General features: G+C 34.9%; 1 protein-coding gene across 3 annotated transcripts in view; it reads left to right on the top strand.

Annotated features, from left to right (window-relative positions):
- zip (myosin heavy chain 10) overlaps nucleotides 1–19,830 on the top strand; it is a 39,054-nt gene that overhangs the window by 10,344 nt on the left and 8,880 nt on the right. For all 3 annotated transcript variants that reach the window (XM_068291418.1, XM_068291417.1, XM_068291420.1), the window contains exons 3-5: nucleotides 5,597–5,812; nucleotides 12,779–12,935; nucleotides 16,826–16,947. In XM_068291418.1, coding sequence (XP_068147519.1) covers nucleotides 5,597–5,812; nucleotides 12,779–12,935; nucleotides 16,826–16,947 — 495 coding nt within the window. The remainder of the gene's footprint in view (nucleotides 1–5,596; nucleotides 5,813–12,778; nucleotides 12,936–16,825; nucleotides 16,948–19,830) is intronic.

Below are 19,830 nucleotides of genomic sequence, written 5' to 3'. Positions count from 1 at the left end.
AAGGATAAGAGAATCTTGATTAAATAAATTTTTATCGGATTGTATGCCACACTTACTGTCATATTGTGCATTTGCAAATCTTTCATTTTAACGTTCACGCTCAGTCCAATTTTGTTACGTCCCAAAACTTTACTATTACACTAGTAAAACCAAAGTGCAATATTTTTAATAACTACTCACTTCTTAAGAAGGATTTATAATGCTCTGAAACATTTTTAGCAAGTGCTTTATATTTTTATTAACAATCAAATTAACATTATACATATATTTAAATTTCGCTCAAATTAAAGCTTCCACAAGCTCTAGAAAAAAGTCCGTTTTCGCACGCCAAATGCCATTCGTCCCACATATGAGACTGAACTTATAGTTTCCAGTTGGAAGAGGCATCTTCTCAAACATGTTGTCCTTTAAAACCCAATTTATTATGCGAAGATCGTGCTAAATAAAAAATTGCACGAACTCAACATCTATTTTCTCTACTCGCTACTCGTTACTCGCTACTTACCTTATATGGGCAAGTGTGATTAACGTTGCTGTACTTTATAAATGCCTGTTCCACTATATAAAAATATGGATAACGTTTTGGATGTCTTTTGAAATCACAAAAATCAAATGTTACGTTAAACAAAAATGGCTTATATCCATTGGCTCTTCTATACAACGCCATATTGACCTAAAATACGATAAGAGAATCTTGATTAAATAAATTTTTATCGGATTTTTTGCCACACTTACTGTCATATTGTGCATTTTCAAATCTTTCATTTTAACGTCCATGTTTAATCCAATTTTGTTACGTCCCAAAACTTTTAAATCGCATTGCTTGAACTCACAATAAGAAAGGTTAAAACTTTTACATTGAAAATTTGTGAATTTGACAGCTCCATTTAATAAATACAAGTGAGACAAGAATAGGATGAAAAAAACCGATAAATGAAACATTTTTGAAACAAGTGCATTGGAACACAACAAATGACTGACTAAAGTGCGTTTGCCCCATGACCAAATCGCAATTAAGTGATCGGTTTTAATGGCCTTTTCTAAGCTCATTAAATTATATCATTCGGATCAATGAAATCTGCAACTGTTATAGTCAAAAACAACCCATTAGATCATCTTATTTCCCAAATGTCAACAAATGAGTAATGTCCTAAACATACTTCTGAAAATTACATATGTAGAGAAATAAGATTATTATCAGTTTATTTATTAATCAGCTGCAAAATAAATATTATTTTAATATATGTTGACCAAAAATTGAATGTATTGATCCTTAAACTTCGACTTTTTTAAAATGTTAAAAACCGTCCGTTTAATTCGACTTGAAGGTTTTCCCATGACGATCATTTCATAGACACATTTTCAAGAACTACAAAGATCAACATATAATCAGCAAAACTTTGGTATTGTAAGCGGATTGTAATTCCTAGTTGTAATTCTCAAATAGTTTTAGCGTTGAAGATAAGGTAAGATCTTGCCAAAAGGTTTCGGTAATAAATTTTGCTAATGTTATTCCATAAAATTTCAATGGAAAATAAATATCTTTCTCATATTTGTATTTTGTGGAAAGAGTATGGGATAATGTCTTTTTTTATGTGTTTATCTAGAAAGCCGGAAAGGCCCCAGAGATAATATGAACTCTGGAATGAAGAGGAAGATAAAGTGTCAGAGAGGGGAAAAGGAGAAAGAAAAGAGTTGAACGAGCCGGGAAGAAGAGATAAACAAGGCATATACTTATGTATATATATATATATATAAGTATATAGTTTCTTTTACCCGAAACTGATCGCTGGGGCGTGCTCATGTTTAACTTAATGGACCTCTAAAAATGGAGTTGGGGGTTGCTGGGTATGGATAAGGGCCTGGATCTGGTTAGTGCAATGGATGCAGATGCTTCTTGCATCTGATTCTTGTTGTTGCTTTTAATGCATTTTTGCTGCAGTTATAGCGGCACTTCAGTTGCCAGCCAGCAGCACCCTTTAATGACTGAATTACGGTATTGCGTGTGCTGCCTCATGCTTGTGTTCATGTGAGAGTGCCAAGTGTTTGCCCCTGATTTGATTAATGTCAATGCGCCACAGCAGCAGGCAGACAATCATCACTGTAGTTGTTGTTGTTTTTGTTGCACTTGAATTCTAATTGGAACTAGATGTGGTGGCATGCACCAGCAGCAGCAACCTCATCGTTAGTTTTCCACAGAAAAAACAATAACATTAAAAATGCAAAACTGCAAATGGTCTACATTCCAATCAAGTCCATACATTGCTGATCAACTTTAACGAAAAGCAGAGTTAGGGAAATAGGTAGAACTAAATCTGATCTAGAATATGCGAGTGCTTAATTGAAAATCTGTATTAAACATTTTCTTTCAGGTTAACTTGGATTTACAATTTTTTTTTTTCAAAAGAGTTCTGATGTGAACCAAATTTTGGAGAAACCTTTTAACATTCGTCCAGGTCAAATGGACCTACAGAAACGACTGTATGTGGTAGTAATCGCTGAATTGATCTGTTCCATATTTAGAAATATTTTATAAATTTACATATTATCACAAAAGTTAATTGAGTTTCTGTTATTGCTTCGTTTTATTATATAAATAACGTACTAGGATCCGGCAACAAGTAAGATCACTTAGATCAATCAAATGACCCCGTCAAATGATTGACTTTTTAAGAATTAAAGCAGAAAATAGCGATACCTTTGATTCTATACATTTGTTGACGGTTTACAAAACTTAACATTTGAATTGGAAAAATACTTATTATAGAAAAGTTTGTAAATAAATAAATTATCTTTGAAAAAGAAGGTTTCTTCAAAACAGAACACATACTTCCTTAAAATTAGTTCAGTTTTGTAAATCATATAGAAATCCTTAATAAATTCTCAAGAAGTTTTATATAGGCTTCGTAAACTAATTTTCTTATCTTTAATACTTCATTTCCACTAAAAAATCCGGATAATCTGTTACTGAATATTATAGGTATATAATTAGACTGTTAGGTTTATTAGATTTAAATGCAAACCAAGTCGGTGCATTTAATTTTTAAACTTTAGAATGTCTATTAATGTTCCCATTATCATTATAAAGGCAAGTAGTTTGCAAATATGAGAAATTCATTGAAACACATTCAAATGAAACACAACATTAATCACAATGAGCTAATGAGCAACCAAATTAAGAGATTTGAAGAAAATGAAACATAAATTGATGTATTAGGTTAAGTAAATCAGAACTAAATACTTAGGTATATGTATATAGAGAACGAGTAAGAGAGAAAGCCTTGAACTTGCCTTGCCATGGATGCAATGGCAATTTGTTGGCATCTGCCTCCCGTTGAGTTTAGCTCTTGTACCCCTTCTTCTCCCTGATGCGTGTCTCGCTGTCTTCCGCTCACTCTCTCTATCTGTCTTCTCTTATCTGTCTACTACAAGGGTGGGCACGAAAATTTAACTTGGGAGCCAGAGCATCAGCAGCAGAGGCTGGGCAGAGAAAAAGGTCACTTTTGCGAGTCGACGAACACAAAAATTTGTGTGTCTCGAGATTTATGACGGGTCATAAACGACCTTTCTTGGGTCGAGCGAGCGATCGTCGTCGAACTTTTAGACAGAGGGACGGCCAAGTCCCGAATTTTACGGGGAGGGGGAAAAGGGTCGCGATCTCGAGCTCGCAACTTGTGGACAGAGGGACGGCCAAGTACCGAATTTTACGGGGAGGGGGAAAAGGGTCGCGATCTCGAGCTCGCAACTTTTAGACAGAGGGACGGCCAAGTCCCGAATTTTACGGGGAGGGGGAAAAGGGACGCGATCTCGAGCTCGCAACTTGTTGGCAAAGGGAGTGAGGGACAAGTAAAAAATAAGGGTTGTTATTGATGAGTGCTCGAGATCGCGACCCTTTTCCCCCTCCCCGTAAAATTCGGGACTTGGCCGTCCCTCTGTCTAAAAGTTGCGAGCTCGAGATCGCGACCCTTTTCCCCCTCCCCGTAAAATTCGGTACTTGGCCGTCCCTCTGTCCACAAGTTGCGAGCTCGAGATCGCGACCCTTTTCCCCCTCCCCGTAAAATTCGGTACTTGGCCGTCCCTCTGTCTAAAAGTTGCGAGCTCGAGATCGCGACCCTTTTCCCCCTCCCCGTAAAATTCGGTACTTGGCCGTCCCTCTGTCCACAAGTTGCGAGCTCGAGATCGCGACCCTTTTCCCCCTCCCCGTAAAATTCGGTACTTGGCCGTCCCTCTGTCTAAAAGTTGCGAGCTCGAGATCGCGACCCTTTTCCCCCTCCCCGTAAAATTCGGTACTTGGCCGTCCCTCTGTCCACAAGTTGCGAGCTCGAGATCGCGACCCTTTTCCCCCTCCCCGTAAAATTCGGTACTTGGCCGTCCCTCTGTCTAAAAGTTGCGAGCTCGAGATCGCGACCCTTTTCCCCCTCCCCGTAAAATTCGGTACTTGGCCGTCCCTCTGTCCACAAGTTGCGAGCTCGAGATCGCGACCCTTTTCCCCCTCCCCGTAAAATTCGGTACTTGGCCGTCCCTCTGTCTAAAAGTTGCGAGCTCGAGATCGCGACCCTTTTCCCCCTCCCCGTAAAATTCGGTACTTGGCCGTCCCTCTGTCTAAAAGTTCGACGACGATCGCGACCCTTTTCCCCCTCCCCGTAAAATTCGGGACTTGGCCGTCCCTCTGTCTAAAAGTTGCGAGCTCGAGATCGCGACCCTTTTCCCCCTCCCCGTAAAATTCGGTACTTGGCCGTCCCTCTGTCCACAAGTTGCGAGCTCGAGATCGCGACCCTTTTCCCCCTCCCCGTAAAATTCGGTACTTGGCCGTCCCTCTGTCTAAAAGTTGCGAGCTCGAGATCGCGACCCTTTTCCCCCTCCCCGTAAAATTCGGTACTTGGCCGTCCCTCTGTCTAAAAGTTCGACGACGATCGCGACCCTTTTCCCCCTCCCCGTAAAATTCGGTACTTGGCCGTCCCTCTGACTAAAAGTTGCGAGCTCGAGATCGCGACCCTTTTCCCCCTCCCCGTAAAATTCGGTACTTGGCCGTCCCTCTGTCTAAAAGTTCGACGACGATCGCTCGCTCGACCCAAAAAAGGTCGTTTATGACCCGTCATAAAACTCGAGACACACAAATTTTTGTGTGCGTCGAGACCAAAAAATGACCTTTTTCTCTGCCCAGCCTCTGCCGGTAAAGAGCCACGGGAGCCAAAAGAGCCACTACGTGCCCACCCTTGGTCTACTATATTGTTGTTAGTCTGTCTCCTGCCCCTGGACCACTTGAACGAACGAACGGGTGCAGTCAGAGTCGAGTCGTAGTCGTCTGTGCACAATTATTTCTTATGTTGGCGCTTGACTCATGCCGAGATGATGCGCCGCTAAGATGTGTGATGCACTCACTCAACAAACACCACTAAAGAAGAACACCATGCCATGCCATTGTTTTTATAATGCCGCTACTGCCGCCTACCCGCTGAGCTATAAGCTGCGGATGTACCCACCACTTCTCCGCCTCCATCAGTCCTTTCGCTCTTGGCCCCCCTCTCTTTAAAAACATATCTTTCTTTTACTTACTTTACAATTTATTAACTCTACGTTTTTGTTTTTCTTTCAGGGTTTCGTTGCCGCCAGTATTAAGCGTGAACATGGCGATGAGGTCGAAGTGGAATTGGCCGAAACCGGCAAACGTGTCATGATCCTACGCGATGATATACAAAAAATGAATCCGCCAAAATTCGACAAAGTCGAGGATATGGCCGAGCTGACATGTCTCAATGAGGCCTCTGTATTGCACAACATCAAAGACAGATATTACTCTGGCTTGATCTATGTAAGTACACACACACATAAAAACAAAAACAAATACAAATACAAAGACAAAAAAAGACATTAGAGGCATTAGATGATTTTTTGTTGGGTTTTGGGGGAGACCAAACATGTTGAAAGTTTCCACCATGTGACCAGCTGTTGGCAATATGACGACGACCAAGACAACTTTTGCTGTCTATCCGTTAAAGAAGATGATGATGATGGTGCTCCTAGCCCGATGACGCGTCTTTAACTAAACAAAGCATGTGTCTTTTTATTTGGAAAATTGAAACTGTCGTTGATTATTTGCTTAAAAGCTTGGCAAATATTTGACACACACAAATATTCATTCAAACTTATTCACACTCACTCGCCTCGGAACGCATCACTAAAACTTTGCTTTTCCCATTTATGGTTCAAAAAACATCCGCTGCTTGATTTTATTCATGCCAAAAACGTAGGCGAGACAAATTACAATATTTGCCGAAACAAAATTCAAAATGAGAAATATAATTTTCAATCAACAAAAAAACAATTTCATGACAAACAATTTGTATGCAATGCCATAAATTTCATCCAAAAACAGAAAGTCAAGCAAGACTTTTGTTTATTTATTTATTTCTTTTTTTGTTTTACTTGTATAAATCATTGAATTAAACATCAACGGTGGCAGCAGTCAATTGCATCTTCAATTAATATCGATCACATAAATTACCAAAAAAAAAAAAAAAAAAACAGAATGCGAAGAGTAAAGGAATAGGGTGAAAGATTGTGTGTGTGTGTCTACCATGTCGAATTAAAATGGTGGTTCAAGTGACTTTAGGGGAAATAATTAATAGCATTAAAAACAAATGAGCAATTGTATGGGCTACAATCTTCAAGAAGAGTCTTCCAGCTCAGATGTTTCAAGAATTTGAATGCAAATCCTACATACAGAAGAAAGAGGTTATCATTCATATAATATATACATTAACTCAAAAACTGTATTCATTTGATACGCCAAAACATAGTCAAACGAAAAGTGAATAGAAAGAAGTTCAACTCATTCGTAACCGAAATCAAGTTTAACTCTAACTTGTATTTCGAAAAATGAGTTCTAGTTCAAAGTCTTTCAAGTATTAACTATTGACAGAGAATCTCGCTTTAAATTCCTCTATTAAAGGACTTAAATTTACTGCAGTTGTTCAAATCAAACGGGTCTCATATTTCCGATCCTGTTCAAAGTTAGCTGCAAAGCCATTCCAGCCATTTCAGTACTGCATCAGAGAGAGTTTTTTTGAATGTGTATTGCTATTAATATAGTAGATGTTCGATACCCAAGGAACTGGCAGTATTGCTTCGCTATAACCAATATTCGTTAAAACCGATTGTGTTTCCATACAAGTTTATATAATGCCAATCAGCTAGTAAAGCCATATCGTTGTAAAGGTTCTTTTAAAGCCGACATAAAGCAGTTTAACTTTAAGTATTGAGTAAAAACCAAGCACAACTGCGATTTCAAAATCTATTCCTTTCTGAAATATCGAATTTTCCTTTTATGAAGTTGTCAAGAACCGAAGCACTCGTTTGTGTTATGGAATGGAATGTGTTCATGCAATGCTCTACCATCGAACACTTTAAGCACTTATCAAATGTTGCTGTAGTGAGAAAAAGGTATAATGCCTAAAGAAAAGTTTATTAACTTTCATTGTTTTCGTATTATGTTTGAGTTTATAAAACTATGGCAGGAAAAACATACCAAAAATCATTCTGTAGCCACTTCCTCAATAAACCAACACAACTTTTGAACATAATTTAACTTAAAGGCAACTTTAGGCACAGGTCGAATCTAGTCTTCGGCTACATAAGACGGGTTAACCCTGACTTTTTCTTTGGCAATTTTTTTTTCATTATTTATCTCAAGATAAACCTTAAATGAATTGCAATTTAATGAAAATTCACTTAACAAATAAATTAAAAATGCATTAGACGAAAGAGTCAAATTGAAAATGGAAATGAAAATGGTTTCACAACAACAAAACAGTTGTTTGTTATTTCATTTGGTTTGATGATCCACCCTCATTAAAAGCCATTAGCAACATGTTGCCAACAAGTTAGCTGCCGCCTGCAACTTGTGTTACTCAGCCCGCAATCAGCAGAGGGCTTACAAATTATGTGCGGCATTTTTTTTTCCTTCTCTTCGTGGTTTTTTTTTTTTGTAACATACTTAACACAATTCCCTATTGTTGTTGTTGTAAAAGTTTTAAATTAAATGTTGATGATTTTTGATGTGGGCGCTTGCTTGAACTGCTTTGAATTTGTTTATGCTTATTTGTTGCTATTGCTGGTTGGCCGGGTTCAAGCTTCAGCGCACACGTAGCGAAAAAAAGAGATATATGTACATATAAGAGGCAAAAAAAAAAAAGAGTAAACAATTTTGTGGGCCAGTTTTTATATAGACATCGAGACAACATTTTGAATGCCACGCACTTTTTTTTTCTCAGTCGTCATTTGTCGTTGTTCCATTTTTACAGAAACCAAAAGAAAAAGAAAATAATAAAGACAAATTTTCAATCGTTAAAAGTTGTAGTAAGATCAACTATTAAATACACTTTAGGAATATGTTTAGTGGTATATTTATTCACTGGAGTTATTGCTAGGTTTTTATCTCTTTGAATATATTCATTATTGTATAATTTAGACTTGAAATATTCTTTAAATTTTGAATTGAGGATAGGCGTGCAGAACTAACCATACAACACATACATAGATGGGACAAACTCATGGTTTTTTGATTGCAACAGCTAGCCTAGTCATGGAACCCCAGAGAACTTCGGGACAAACCCGAAGTTTCGTACTCTCGATGAGTTGTGTTGTATGGTTAGTGCTTGCAGTTTCTCGTTAAGTTGGCTTATAACCCATTTGAAAGCTACACGAAATATTTATTAAGCCATGGCTAATATATATAGAGATTGGAATCGAAAGTTGCAGAACAGTCAACCAATCTTTTGGCGGCATTTTGAAATTGTGTTCGTACGAAATTCGATTTCAAATCTATTTAATTTGTAGAATTTTCTATTCATTAAAGAGAATTCTCATTGTTTGTAAATTCTTCAAATCAGTTTTCTATCTTTTTATGAATAAAATTCTAATCTAATTCTATGTACAGATACGTTATAGTATATAGTAGAGTCTTTTATTCAATCTGAATCCTAATACACTGTAGATATAGAAAGTATTAAGGATTCGATCCATTAAGGGAAGACGATAGTCTTCTAGAGTGCCAAAAAAACTATTTCAAGTTGGATGAATGAAACCTTAATTGGTGGGGATCGACAGATTTCTACGTTGTAGACGAAAAACCCAAGATAAATAGATAAAGATATGATTGTTTCTTATAAACTGATGTTTAGGACTTCTATTAAATAGTTCTTTACTAACCAGTTTTTTTTTGTAAGATCTAATAAATTAAATAACCATGAAATATACATAAAAATGTAAATCATTTGCAGGGTATTTAACTAGCAATAATAAGTACATGAACAAAGAAACTTGCTGACGTTGCTAAATGTTGGTGTTCTTGCAGCTTTCTGTTCTCATGCATTAGTTCGTTAATTGTGTTAATTTGTTGACATTTAATTTGATTTTTAAATTTCATTTAAAATTAATTTGCCTGGCAGCTGTTGGCCAATCCAAAAATTGTCGACACCTCGCACACACACACACACACACGCACTTGTAGAAAGAAACATACAAATATGGGCAATTTGTTTGGACATGAAATGGGCGTCAAAACCCACCCATGAGACTGGCCGCCGCTCCTCCACCTACCTGGTTCACCTGGCCCCCTCATTTGTCCACCTTTAGCAATTAGTTGCGGCTGCTTGCAAAATGCAATTGGTTGTGGCAAATGTCTTTTATATGTACATATTGCATTCATTTAGACATCTTCATTAATGTCTTGAGAAATTTACCAATTAATTGATTTATGATTTCCATTCACCCCTACCGCCCGCCCATCCTCCCTTTATGCTTCTAACTATCTTTGTGTGGTGCACACTAATTGAAATTGCAAATTCCTAATAAATGCGCCAAGTGCAATTTACATTTCTCTGTAGTTTCTGCTGTCTTTTCTCATGTGTGTGTGTCTCTATTTCTTGGTGACACTTAATTTGTTTTGCCAGATTTGCCATTTCATATTTCATTTTTTGTTCGTGCAATTTCCCATTTTATTTATTTATGTTGCGATGCGATGCGTTGCATGCATTTTGCGGGCATATAAATTATATTTAAAAATTTTCACAAAAATAAGTACATCTTTCTAAATATATATATATTTCAATCCACACCAAGAGGGTGGTCTATGTCTACTATTTAGGTTTTTGCTTACATATGTAGTTGGTTGTGTGTGTGCATGTGTCGGTGTTCTTCTTAAGGGGTGTGAGGAAACGTTGAGGTATTACATAGTTCAAAGGCGCCGACATTTCACTAAGCTTACAACATGTGCCACAAATGGTAAACTTAGTTTTTGTTTAGAATTAGACCATAAAACTAAATAATACTCACACGTTATTGTGACGGATACCGGATACCCTTTTACCCTAATTAGAATTCTGACCTTTATTCAAGTTAAAAATGAATCTTAGGATTATTTTCTGTTTGTGGTCCCTGAAGAATTTGCTTTTAAAGACAAGACAAAGATTTTTTAGGTTAATTGGTCAGTATATAAGTCTTTCATCTATTCGTCCATTTATATTTGAGTTATAATAAGGTAAATAAATCAATCAGGTTTTGTTTAGAAATCAATTTTAAGGACAACTGACTTTAAATATCTAGCACTTTAAATAATTAGCATTCCTATTGAGAATTTGGGTGTCACTCGAGTCTCTAAAGCATATAAAAAACAAATCTTATTAATATTCTAAAGAGCACATTAAAAAATTAAATATTTTTGGCTACTAGATACAAAGTTTTTTGCATAGATATATCTCCAATGTTTAGTATTCTGATTAGAAAACAGATTTTATCTCAAGATATGTAAATTTATAAAGTTTGAACGATAACCTTTACCGACTGAAGATGTGGGAAGATATATGTACTTACTTTAAAATTGACTGTTGTAAACTGAATCTATGGTATTTAAAATAGATAAACACTAATCACATTGGTTTGGAAGTTACAAGATTGTAGAACCGTATAATGGGCTTTATTACTGGTGATCTTTGTTTGATGTGCCAAAAAAAAAAAAAAATTTATAATGGTAAAGATTTCTAAGAATCTATTTTAATTTAAAATTAAGTCATAAGGGTTAAAACAAAATTGAATGGAATGAATACAAGTGCTTAAATCACTGAATAGAGAAACCAATCCACTGAATGTGACGAATGAGTATTCATATTTGACACCTTTAATAAGTCTTAGCTCTACTTAATTGGAAGACAAATCTCAAGAAGATCAATAGACTACATAGTCTCATATACATATAGAAGATTACAATTTTAAGCCTAGTCAAAGGCTTTATATAAGGGGAAGAAGAGAATAATTGAGAAGTATCTATTAAATTTCAATTTGACTATAGTAAAGATCCTTCAAAGCAGTCGAAAATTTAAGAGAGATAGAAAATCAAATTTTCTTGTTAGATAAATTGTTTGAGTTGTTAAATGATTATCTGAATTAAGCTTACCTCACATTATAATAATGATTATGAACATGATCATGATCATTGGCGTTATTGTTGACGTTGACTTTGTTGCTGATGTTAAAGCTTAATTGAAAAGCATTGCACGTTCATTTACTTAGCCCTCTTCGACTCCTCCCCTTCACTTGGCTTGGCGTGTAATTTAAGTGCCGGCTCTCCACTCATTTACATATACATATATGTATACAAACATATTTCTACTTGGAGCTTGGAGAGCTTACCATATATGGCCATAAATCTACAGATTGACCTGCACACAAACACACACAATCTCACAGGATCGTAGCGAATGAATTATGATGTAAGCAGGACAATGACTCAACACAACAAGAAGAACACAAAATCAAGAATCAGAACCGGCAAGAGAAAGAGAGAGAGCATGTGGCATAAATTAAACTGTTTTTGAACATCGTCACGAGTCAGGGCCACTTCTAAACGATTGCCAAAAACAGCGAAACGAACGACAGGCACAAAAAAAAAAAACACATCAAGAGAAAAAATATATATCTATATGTTTGTTGTGTTTGCTTATTTAGCCATTTTTGGCCACCTTTTTTCATTTTATTTTTTCTTGCCACTCATCGGTCGAGGTTTTTGGCCAAAATGTGACTCATCATCATCATCATCAGCAGCAGCACAGATCGAAGCGACCTACGAAAAACTTAATGGCAAATTTTGAAACTTAAAACAAAAAGAGCGTTAAGGCCAAACTTTCCATTTCATTAGGAGAATTAGGAGATTGTGGGGGGCTCCATCTTACCTTTGCATTTTGAATTGTTTGTTTAATAAACGCCGCAACGCTGCATACTTAGTGCCCACGCCGTGATGTATCTGGGGATTGAACCTAGTTATATGTGTATACACAATATGTATGTAGGCAGTTAGGTGGATAGATATAGGTAGGCTGGTTATTGGTTCACCATTTGTATTGGTTCGTTAGTTGGTCGTTGGTTTCTTGTCTATTAGATTGGAGATTTCGATTCAAGATATTAAATACATGCGTTTGCTGTTTATGGTGCTACCTGTGGCGGACTGTCTGTCCGCCTGCCTGCCTGTCTGCCTGCCCATGGGCCAACTTTAAAGCACATGTCTCCCGGCTATGCGGTGTGTGTCTGTGTGGCAACCACATTAACTAGGCCACTGAACATCATGTGTCAAAATAAAAAATGTTTTACCAATGGGCCAAAAATTACTATTTGGCAAAATTTAAAGTTTCCAAGCTCGAAATTTCTTATGTATGTGTGAAGACAATGTTAGACTTTTAAACAAATACTTACGATAAAATATCTTTGTTCTTATATATAATTTCAGACATATTCCGGTCTTTTCTGCGTTGTGGTTAATCCCTACAAGAAATTGCCAATCTATACTGAAAAGATTATGGAACGGTATAAGGGTATAAAGCGACACGAAGTGCCTCCGCATGTATTTGCAATAACGGATAGTGCCTATAGAAACATGTTGGGTGGTAAGTATCAATTATAGATTAATGAATAAACAACTAGACAAAGCGGAAAGAAGAAGAAAAAGGGTGAAGAGGTAGGAGAGAATATTGTGTGTAAAGTGGTCAAAATGAAAGAAACGAGCAAACAAAGTTTGCGTTTTGCGAATGGAATCAACCAAAGAATTATATTTTCTTAAAATTTTTGGAAACACTAGACTTTTGTCGGTACATCAATACCCCCAAAGCAATTCGATAATTATGTATACGCAATGTGGTCCCGAACTTTTTTGATTTCTAAACTTTTGGTATTAGTCTAACATACCAAGTTTTAAATATAAACTTTTATAATAAGTACTAGATACAAGTCCTTCGATTCCAAATCTACATCTCCATATCAGAACTCATTGTTTCAACATTTTCATGACTTGTAAAAATCTAATTTTAAGTACTTTAAATTTTATTGTAAGCTGAAGGTAAAGGACTATCTGATTTCTCAGGGTTTTCAGGGACGACTAACCAGTTAGTCTCTGGTCTAGAGCGCAGATCAAGGTGAAATCTTTTCAGACGCCTAATCTGCATGATTTTGTTATTATTAAACTTAAAAATTCGATTACCTTTGGCAATTAATTTGTAAGCAAAGTTAAAAGTTTAGACAAGTTCAATGCGATTTCAAAAATGCTTTAAATTTTTTCACCAAATCCAAATCCTAAAAATTAGATAAGAAGAGAAGCAAGAGAATGTCATAGACAATTTGACAAGACCTCTTCATAAAATAGACCAAAGTCCAAACACCGTTGACTTTGAATTGGGTTTCCGATAAAGAAAAAAGCTCTAACAAACACTTTCAACAAAGTCAAACTCAAAAATTGCCACCTGGGCTTATAAAACATTCAAGTTGAATACAAATGAAATAAGATTCGAGAACCAAAGCCTTGGATATTAAAAACAGATCCAAACAAAGTCTTGTACAAGTAAAAGAGATATACAATGCATACGCATTTACATTTATTTGCCAAAAAAAATTTCATGGAATTGCATTTAAATTCTGTCTGCTTATCAATTACATACAAAGTCCCCAAAACTTATTCAAAGTCTGTTTCAACGTTGGTATTTATTATTTTAGACTTTATCGAAAATTCCACAAGTAAACACGAAAAAGAAAAAAACCAGAGAAATATGTATACCCCCGCGCTAGATAAGATAAGAGGCCACCGGTTTTGGATTCAAACATTAAGGGTCTTTCACTCTCTCTCTCTCTCTGTCACTCTTGATTTCTGCGAATTGTATGCGCAATGCGAAATATTTTAGTAAACTACTAATCAGAGGCAAAGAGAGGAGTCATCCAAAAACAGATCCCAGGTATTTGGTTATGACAGTTGCTGTTGCTCCACATTCGAGTGAAACCATTCCACTTAATGAATGAATAGATGTTTGGAATGAATCATCATCATCGTCATTATGATCATCATAATCAGCTGGTGAATGTGTTGCGCTTCTAATCAGGTAGCAAACTGGTTTCCTTTTTTTACTTCGCCTGAGCTGCAGTTGGCTTTTGGCTTCACTGACTTTTTATTATACTTTATCCTCTCTTTCCCTCATATGAATATGCATATGTCCGTTTCAAGCGTAACCGTCCGTCGATGTCGTTGAGATGACTCACCTGGTTTTTTTTTTTTTTTTTTGGTGGTGGGGGGGAGGTGATACATACCTTTATATGCATATATTGCTTATAACCATATATGGTTGTAAAACATGTTGGAAAAATATTCTGTCAAACGAACAAAATGTTTAAACAAAATTAAATTGTCACCATATTTGACGCTTAATAAATTTCTATATTCGCTTTATTGAGGTGGTTTTGCATTGATAATTTCGACTTTAGTTAGCCAGCTTCTATATCCCCTCCACTCCCAAAATGAAAAGGTGTGTGCTTAACTACCCATTTGACTTCCCTTTTGAAATTTTGATTTATATATTTTCGTTGGACTTTGGGCAAGCCCAAATGCCAAGATGGTAAAACGCAACTGTCCTTCTCCATTGCTCTGAAACACGCATTCGCGTTTGACTGGGACTGGACTGACTTATCACCTTCTCAAGTCGGAGAAACTGCAATATATGTTTTTTATGGCACATTCCAATGCCTTCTCATAATAATAATAATAATAATATTATGTATCCAATGTCATAAGTTGATGGCAAGGGCGAGACACGCCTTGAACGCCTGAAACAGAGAACAAGAATTTAATGGAATTTACATGCATAATATACTTTAGACTGCTATTTGGGAATATATATCTTTTAAAGTTAATTAGATTTGGTTTATATTTAGAAATAGAATGGGTTTCTCTCTTTCTGTATCTCCTCTCGCCATCTCCCCGTATTTCCTGCTGAAGTTGAACATTTTAGTTTTTTTTTTCTCTCTGTAATTGTTATTGTTCCGAATATTTTTCAAATTAATTTTAATTGAGCGCGCAAAATGATATCCAATAATAAAACGACCATTAAATACCACATTGGCGCCAATATTTAAGCTTTAATTTCTTATATATGGTTTTTTTTAATACCATTTATATATAACACTGAGAGAAATATTGGCACATAGTATAGAAAATGGGTGGTCAAGCTAATGATTTCATAATTTATTTCATTATTATAAAGTTTTTTGGGATATGAGAGATGTCAAACGAATCTTTGTTTCTGTTCTGATCTCTGATCTTCCCCAATGGAACTTCATTTCGATATTGCTTGAATGTATTCGACATAGGACTTAGTTCGATGTCCAGGACAACACTAAATAGTTCGAGGATATCTGTCTAACCTCAGCTACGATTTTTTTGGGGAATACAGTAAAAGAAAAAAGTCTACATACAACGAAATCCGAAATTCCTTTTAACAAGTAAAATATGTAGAATGCTATTTTTTTTTTTTAAGATTTCAATGACAAAATCAATTAAAGGTCCTTTCCTCACTACTTTTGGGTCAAAGTATATTAAAAATTCCAAAAATTGTGTTAAATCAATATTTTTTTCTCTGTGTGCATAAAAACTATTTCTTTTGGTTTATTTTTTATTTTCTCACTCCCCCCCTTTTATTTTTATGTGGTTTGATTACTCCTCCTTCTCCGCCTCCTCCAGCTACTTCTCCTTTGTATTGTCGTATACATATATTCGTTCATTCATTTGATCATTTGTTGCTTATGCAATACATGTATTTATGTATGTACATAAATATCTCTCTAAATGCTGCTTGACGCCGCCGTTGGAGTCGTTAAAAAAAAAAAAAAAAAAACACAGAAATCTCAACAAAAAAGCGCGCATAAAATGAGGTTCAGTCCATCTATGGTTATGTGTTATGGCCATAATAAGTACGGGGTCGGATCGTTATGTTTGTGTCTGTGTGTGTGTGGAAGTTTGTGTTTTTTTTTTTTGTGGTTTGCAAAATCTATATTATGGGATCATATAGCAGCCTCGGTGCTGCCGTTGCTGCAATCTAGTTCTCAATGATGATATGGGCATTAGATCAATGTTATTAAGAGGCGCCACATATTACACACACACACATTGAAGATATATGTATGAATATCAAGAAATTGACAATCAACAATTTTATGGCTTTTTATTTTCAATTGATGTATGTCTCTTCTCCTACTCTACTCTGGTTTTTTGCGTTTATGAATTTAGGTCAACCCAAAAAAACAAAACACAAAAAAAATCAAGCCGAGGTTTTGCTTACAGAAAAAAAATTATTTATAAATGACTGCAGTTGTTATTTTTGGAGATTGAAGTATGAGTGGGGGAAGAGAAAAGGGAAAGGGATTTATTGTTTTGTCAGCCAAAATTTTGTTGAAATTGAAGTATGTCACTTACTCACTTATTCACTTTTTCTCTGTTTTTTCTTTTCTTGTTTGCTTACAGATCGCGAAGACCAATCGATTTTGTGTACTGGCGAATCGGGTGCTGGCAAAACCGAAAATACCAAGAAGGTTATACAGTTTTTGGCCTATGTGGCAGCCTCCAAGCCCAAGGGTTCGGGTGCGGTAAGTTTCAGCAACATACAAATACAAAATAGATACAAAATATCTAATATGGATGAAAAACTGCAGCAGTTGGGTTTTTAAGAGTCTTATTATATTCACATTAATGACACGCCAAGTTGCACAATTGTTATGTGTCGTTGTTATTGTTGTTGTTGCTATAATAACCATTATTGTAATTAATTACAATACTTCTCATAGTTTTTATAAAGTTTTGAGGAGGGTATATGCGTTTGACTAGATGGAAGATGATTGGAAGATGACTAAGTAATCAATTCTTCTTTTCTTTCTTATAAAACTTTATATCACTATATCCTTAGACATAAAAAGCATCAACAGTGAAATCTTCTATCAGGTTTTTATGATAAGTAGCTACTTTGAGTAATAGATCAATAACTATAGATCATTTCTTTTTAATTCAATTATTTTTAACTAGACTCCTTTAAGGGACAAAGTGACTAAGATCAATCTACGTGATTACTTTTAGACCTTTGTCTAATCAAATTATTTGTCAATGACAACTAACATTTGAATTCCAAATAACAAAATGTTTCGTCAATCTACAATCCTTTTCATTATCCCTTATGGAACTACTTTTCAAGTATTGCTTCACTTAGGGCGAAACCCCATCGACTTCGGTGAGTTTAGAACTTACAAAAAAACGTTGTTGATTTAATAAATTAACGAATCTTTTAAAATTTTCGAGTATTCTGGAGTTTCTCAAGTAGATTATTCTTAAAAGACAGATCAAATTTTGTATTTTGATTACTCATATATCACCAAGTGATTAAATGGCTCTAAGTATTCATGTAGATTGTTTAATAAGTATTAACTTAAATATCTTTTCAAAACTACGAATACTCAGACTATTCACATAGAGAATTCAAAATATAAACTTATCAAATGAATAAAATATTATGAATTATTAAAAGACCTAAGTTTCCAAAGGATTAACAGTGCTAATGCCTCATTGAATGAATTACAAAATGGAATATTTTTTTAAACCTTAAACTAAACTCAAACTCCAAGTATTCATGTAGACTAGAAGATTACGAAATAATTTTAAAATTTTTTTAGTACTTTTCATACTGAAGAATTCATATTTATAGGAAAGGAAAACATTTATTAAGCTTATTCGGTAGTTATATAGTTATATGGGAGAGATTCAAAAATTACTTGTGGCAATTAAAAGCTTTTATAAATATAAAAATTGCTGGGCATAAACAATTCGTGACGTTTGTGTTTGGTCATTGATGTATGTATATACTTTTATTTTCTTTATTCATGTCGGCAAATTGGCTTTTATACGCCCGCAACTCTTTTTTTTTTTTTTTTTGTGTGGCATTTTTGTTTGGGCGTTTCAATTGAAAAAAAAAAAAAAAAAAAGAAAAGAAGCAAATGAAGTAAAAAATAAACAAAAAATGAGGGCAAACATTTTTGCCCAAAAAAAAAAGAAAAGAAAAAATAAAACTAAAATCAGAAACTTATTCAACATCATTCTTCCGCCCTCCCTGGTGTGTGACCCTCTCGTGATTCTGTCACAAATTTGTGATGACAAATTTCCCATCGTTTTCAATTTATTTGTTAATGATGAGAAATTGAAAATTAAATCACTTGAATTGCTGCAGCTGTCAAGTTGAAGTTGCAATTGCAGCAACAGTTGTTCCAACGATTGGATCCCATAATTGGTGGGCTTTAAAAAAATCCAATCCTGTTGCTCTTGAGCTCTAAACACACTTTAATTTTACCAAAATTTTTGTATGTTTTTCGCCTTATATGAGGCGCGAACGTGATAAGCCACATCGTAACAAAAAAAAAAAAAAAAAAAAAAAAACAAGAAAAAATGAAAAGCAAACACAAATGTTGTTATGATGATGATTATATTTGCCATAAATAGAAGCTGATATCGTAAACCAAACGCAGACTGAGTCAAGTTTTGTATGTTTGCCTTTGATTAGAAATTAGATCATGTTACCTGCCAAGATACAACAACAACAACAACTGCAGCAACAATTATAACTACCACAACTTGGTTAACTAACTATGTATAATGGAACGATAGTTATTGTTTTTTCTTTATCTATTGACAAGATAAGAAGAGCTAAAATATTGAACTTAAAGACCCATTGCATTTGCTATACACATACATACATACATACATATGTACATACAGAAGACAATTGAAGAAACAAAATTATACACTTTCAAAAGTAAACTAAAGTTTTAAGTTTTGCATAGTCAACAGATTTAATAAAAGTTATAGAAACTTTGAAGAAAACTTCCGATAAGACAAAAGTGTTCAAAATTCCTTTCAACTTTAGAGCAACTTAAGAAATTACTTTTTTTGGTCAACTTTTGGTAGGTTTAGATCCTTATTATTATAGACTTTGCTAAACGAATGCCTATATAAAGAAGTTATTTCAATTCTACACAAGTTACAACAAGTCATTGATGTCTCGGATCTATCTTAGGACGATAACTGTGAAGATTCAAAGTGAAAGTTATATACTTTCATTAGAATTCGTAAGCAAAGATTCCAGATTAAGAAAAATAAAAATATAACTTAAATGTATGTACAATAATAAAGTTATTAAAAGATTAAATAATAAGATTGAACCCTTTTGGGATCAGTGTCGTCTATAGGCATCATTTTGTTCAAACCCATTATAATTCGCCTCTGCAAGGCTTGGAGTCTATGAATTTTTTAAGGCTAAGCAGCCTAAATACAGCAATATTGAAAATCAAATTACGAAAGATAACAAAATATTTGTAATTAAGTTTTTCTTGAGTTAAATTTCAAAATTTTAAATAAGAATATTAAGCTATTTAAAGCAAAAAACTAGTTGTAGGATTTACATGCAAATATATGTATTAAAGAATTGACTA

The sequence above is a fragment of the Drosophila tropicalis genome, unplaced genomic scaffold (assembly GCF_018151085.1).
Source record: "Drosophila tropicalis isolate 14030-0801.00 unplaced genomic scaffold, ASM1815108v1 contig_593, whole genome shotgun sequence".
Lineage (NCBI taxonomy): Eukaryota > Metazoa > Arthropoda > Insecta > Diptera > Drosophilidae > Drosophila > Drosophila tropicalis.
The sequence above is the reverse complement of the archived record's forward strand: the minus strand, read 5'-3'. Positions and strand labels throughout refer to the sequence as shown.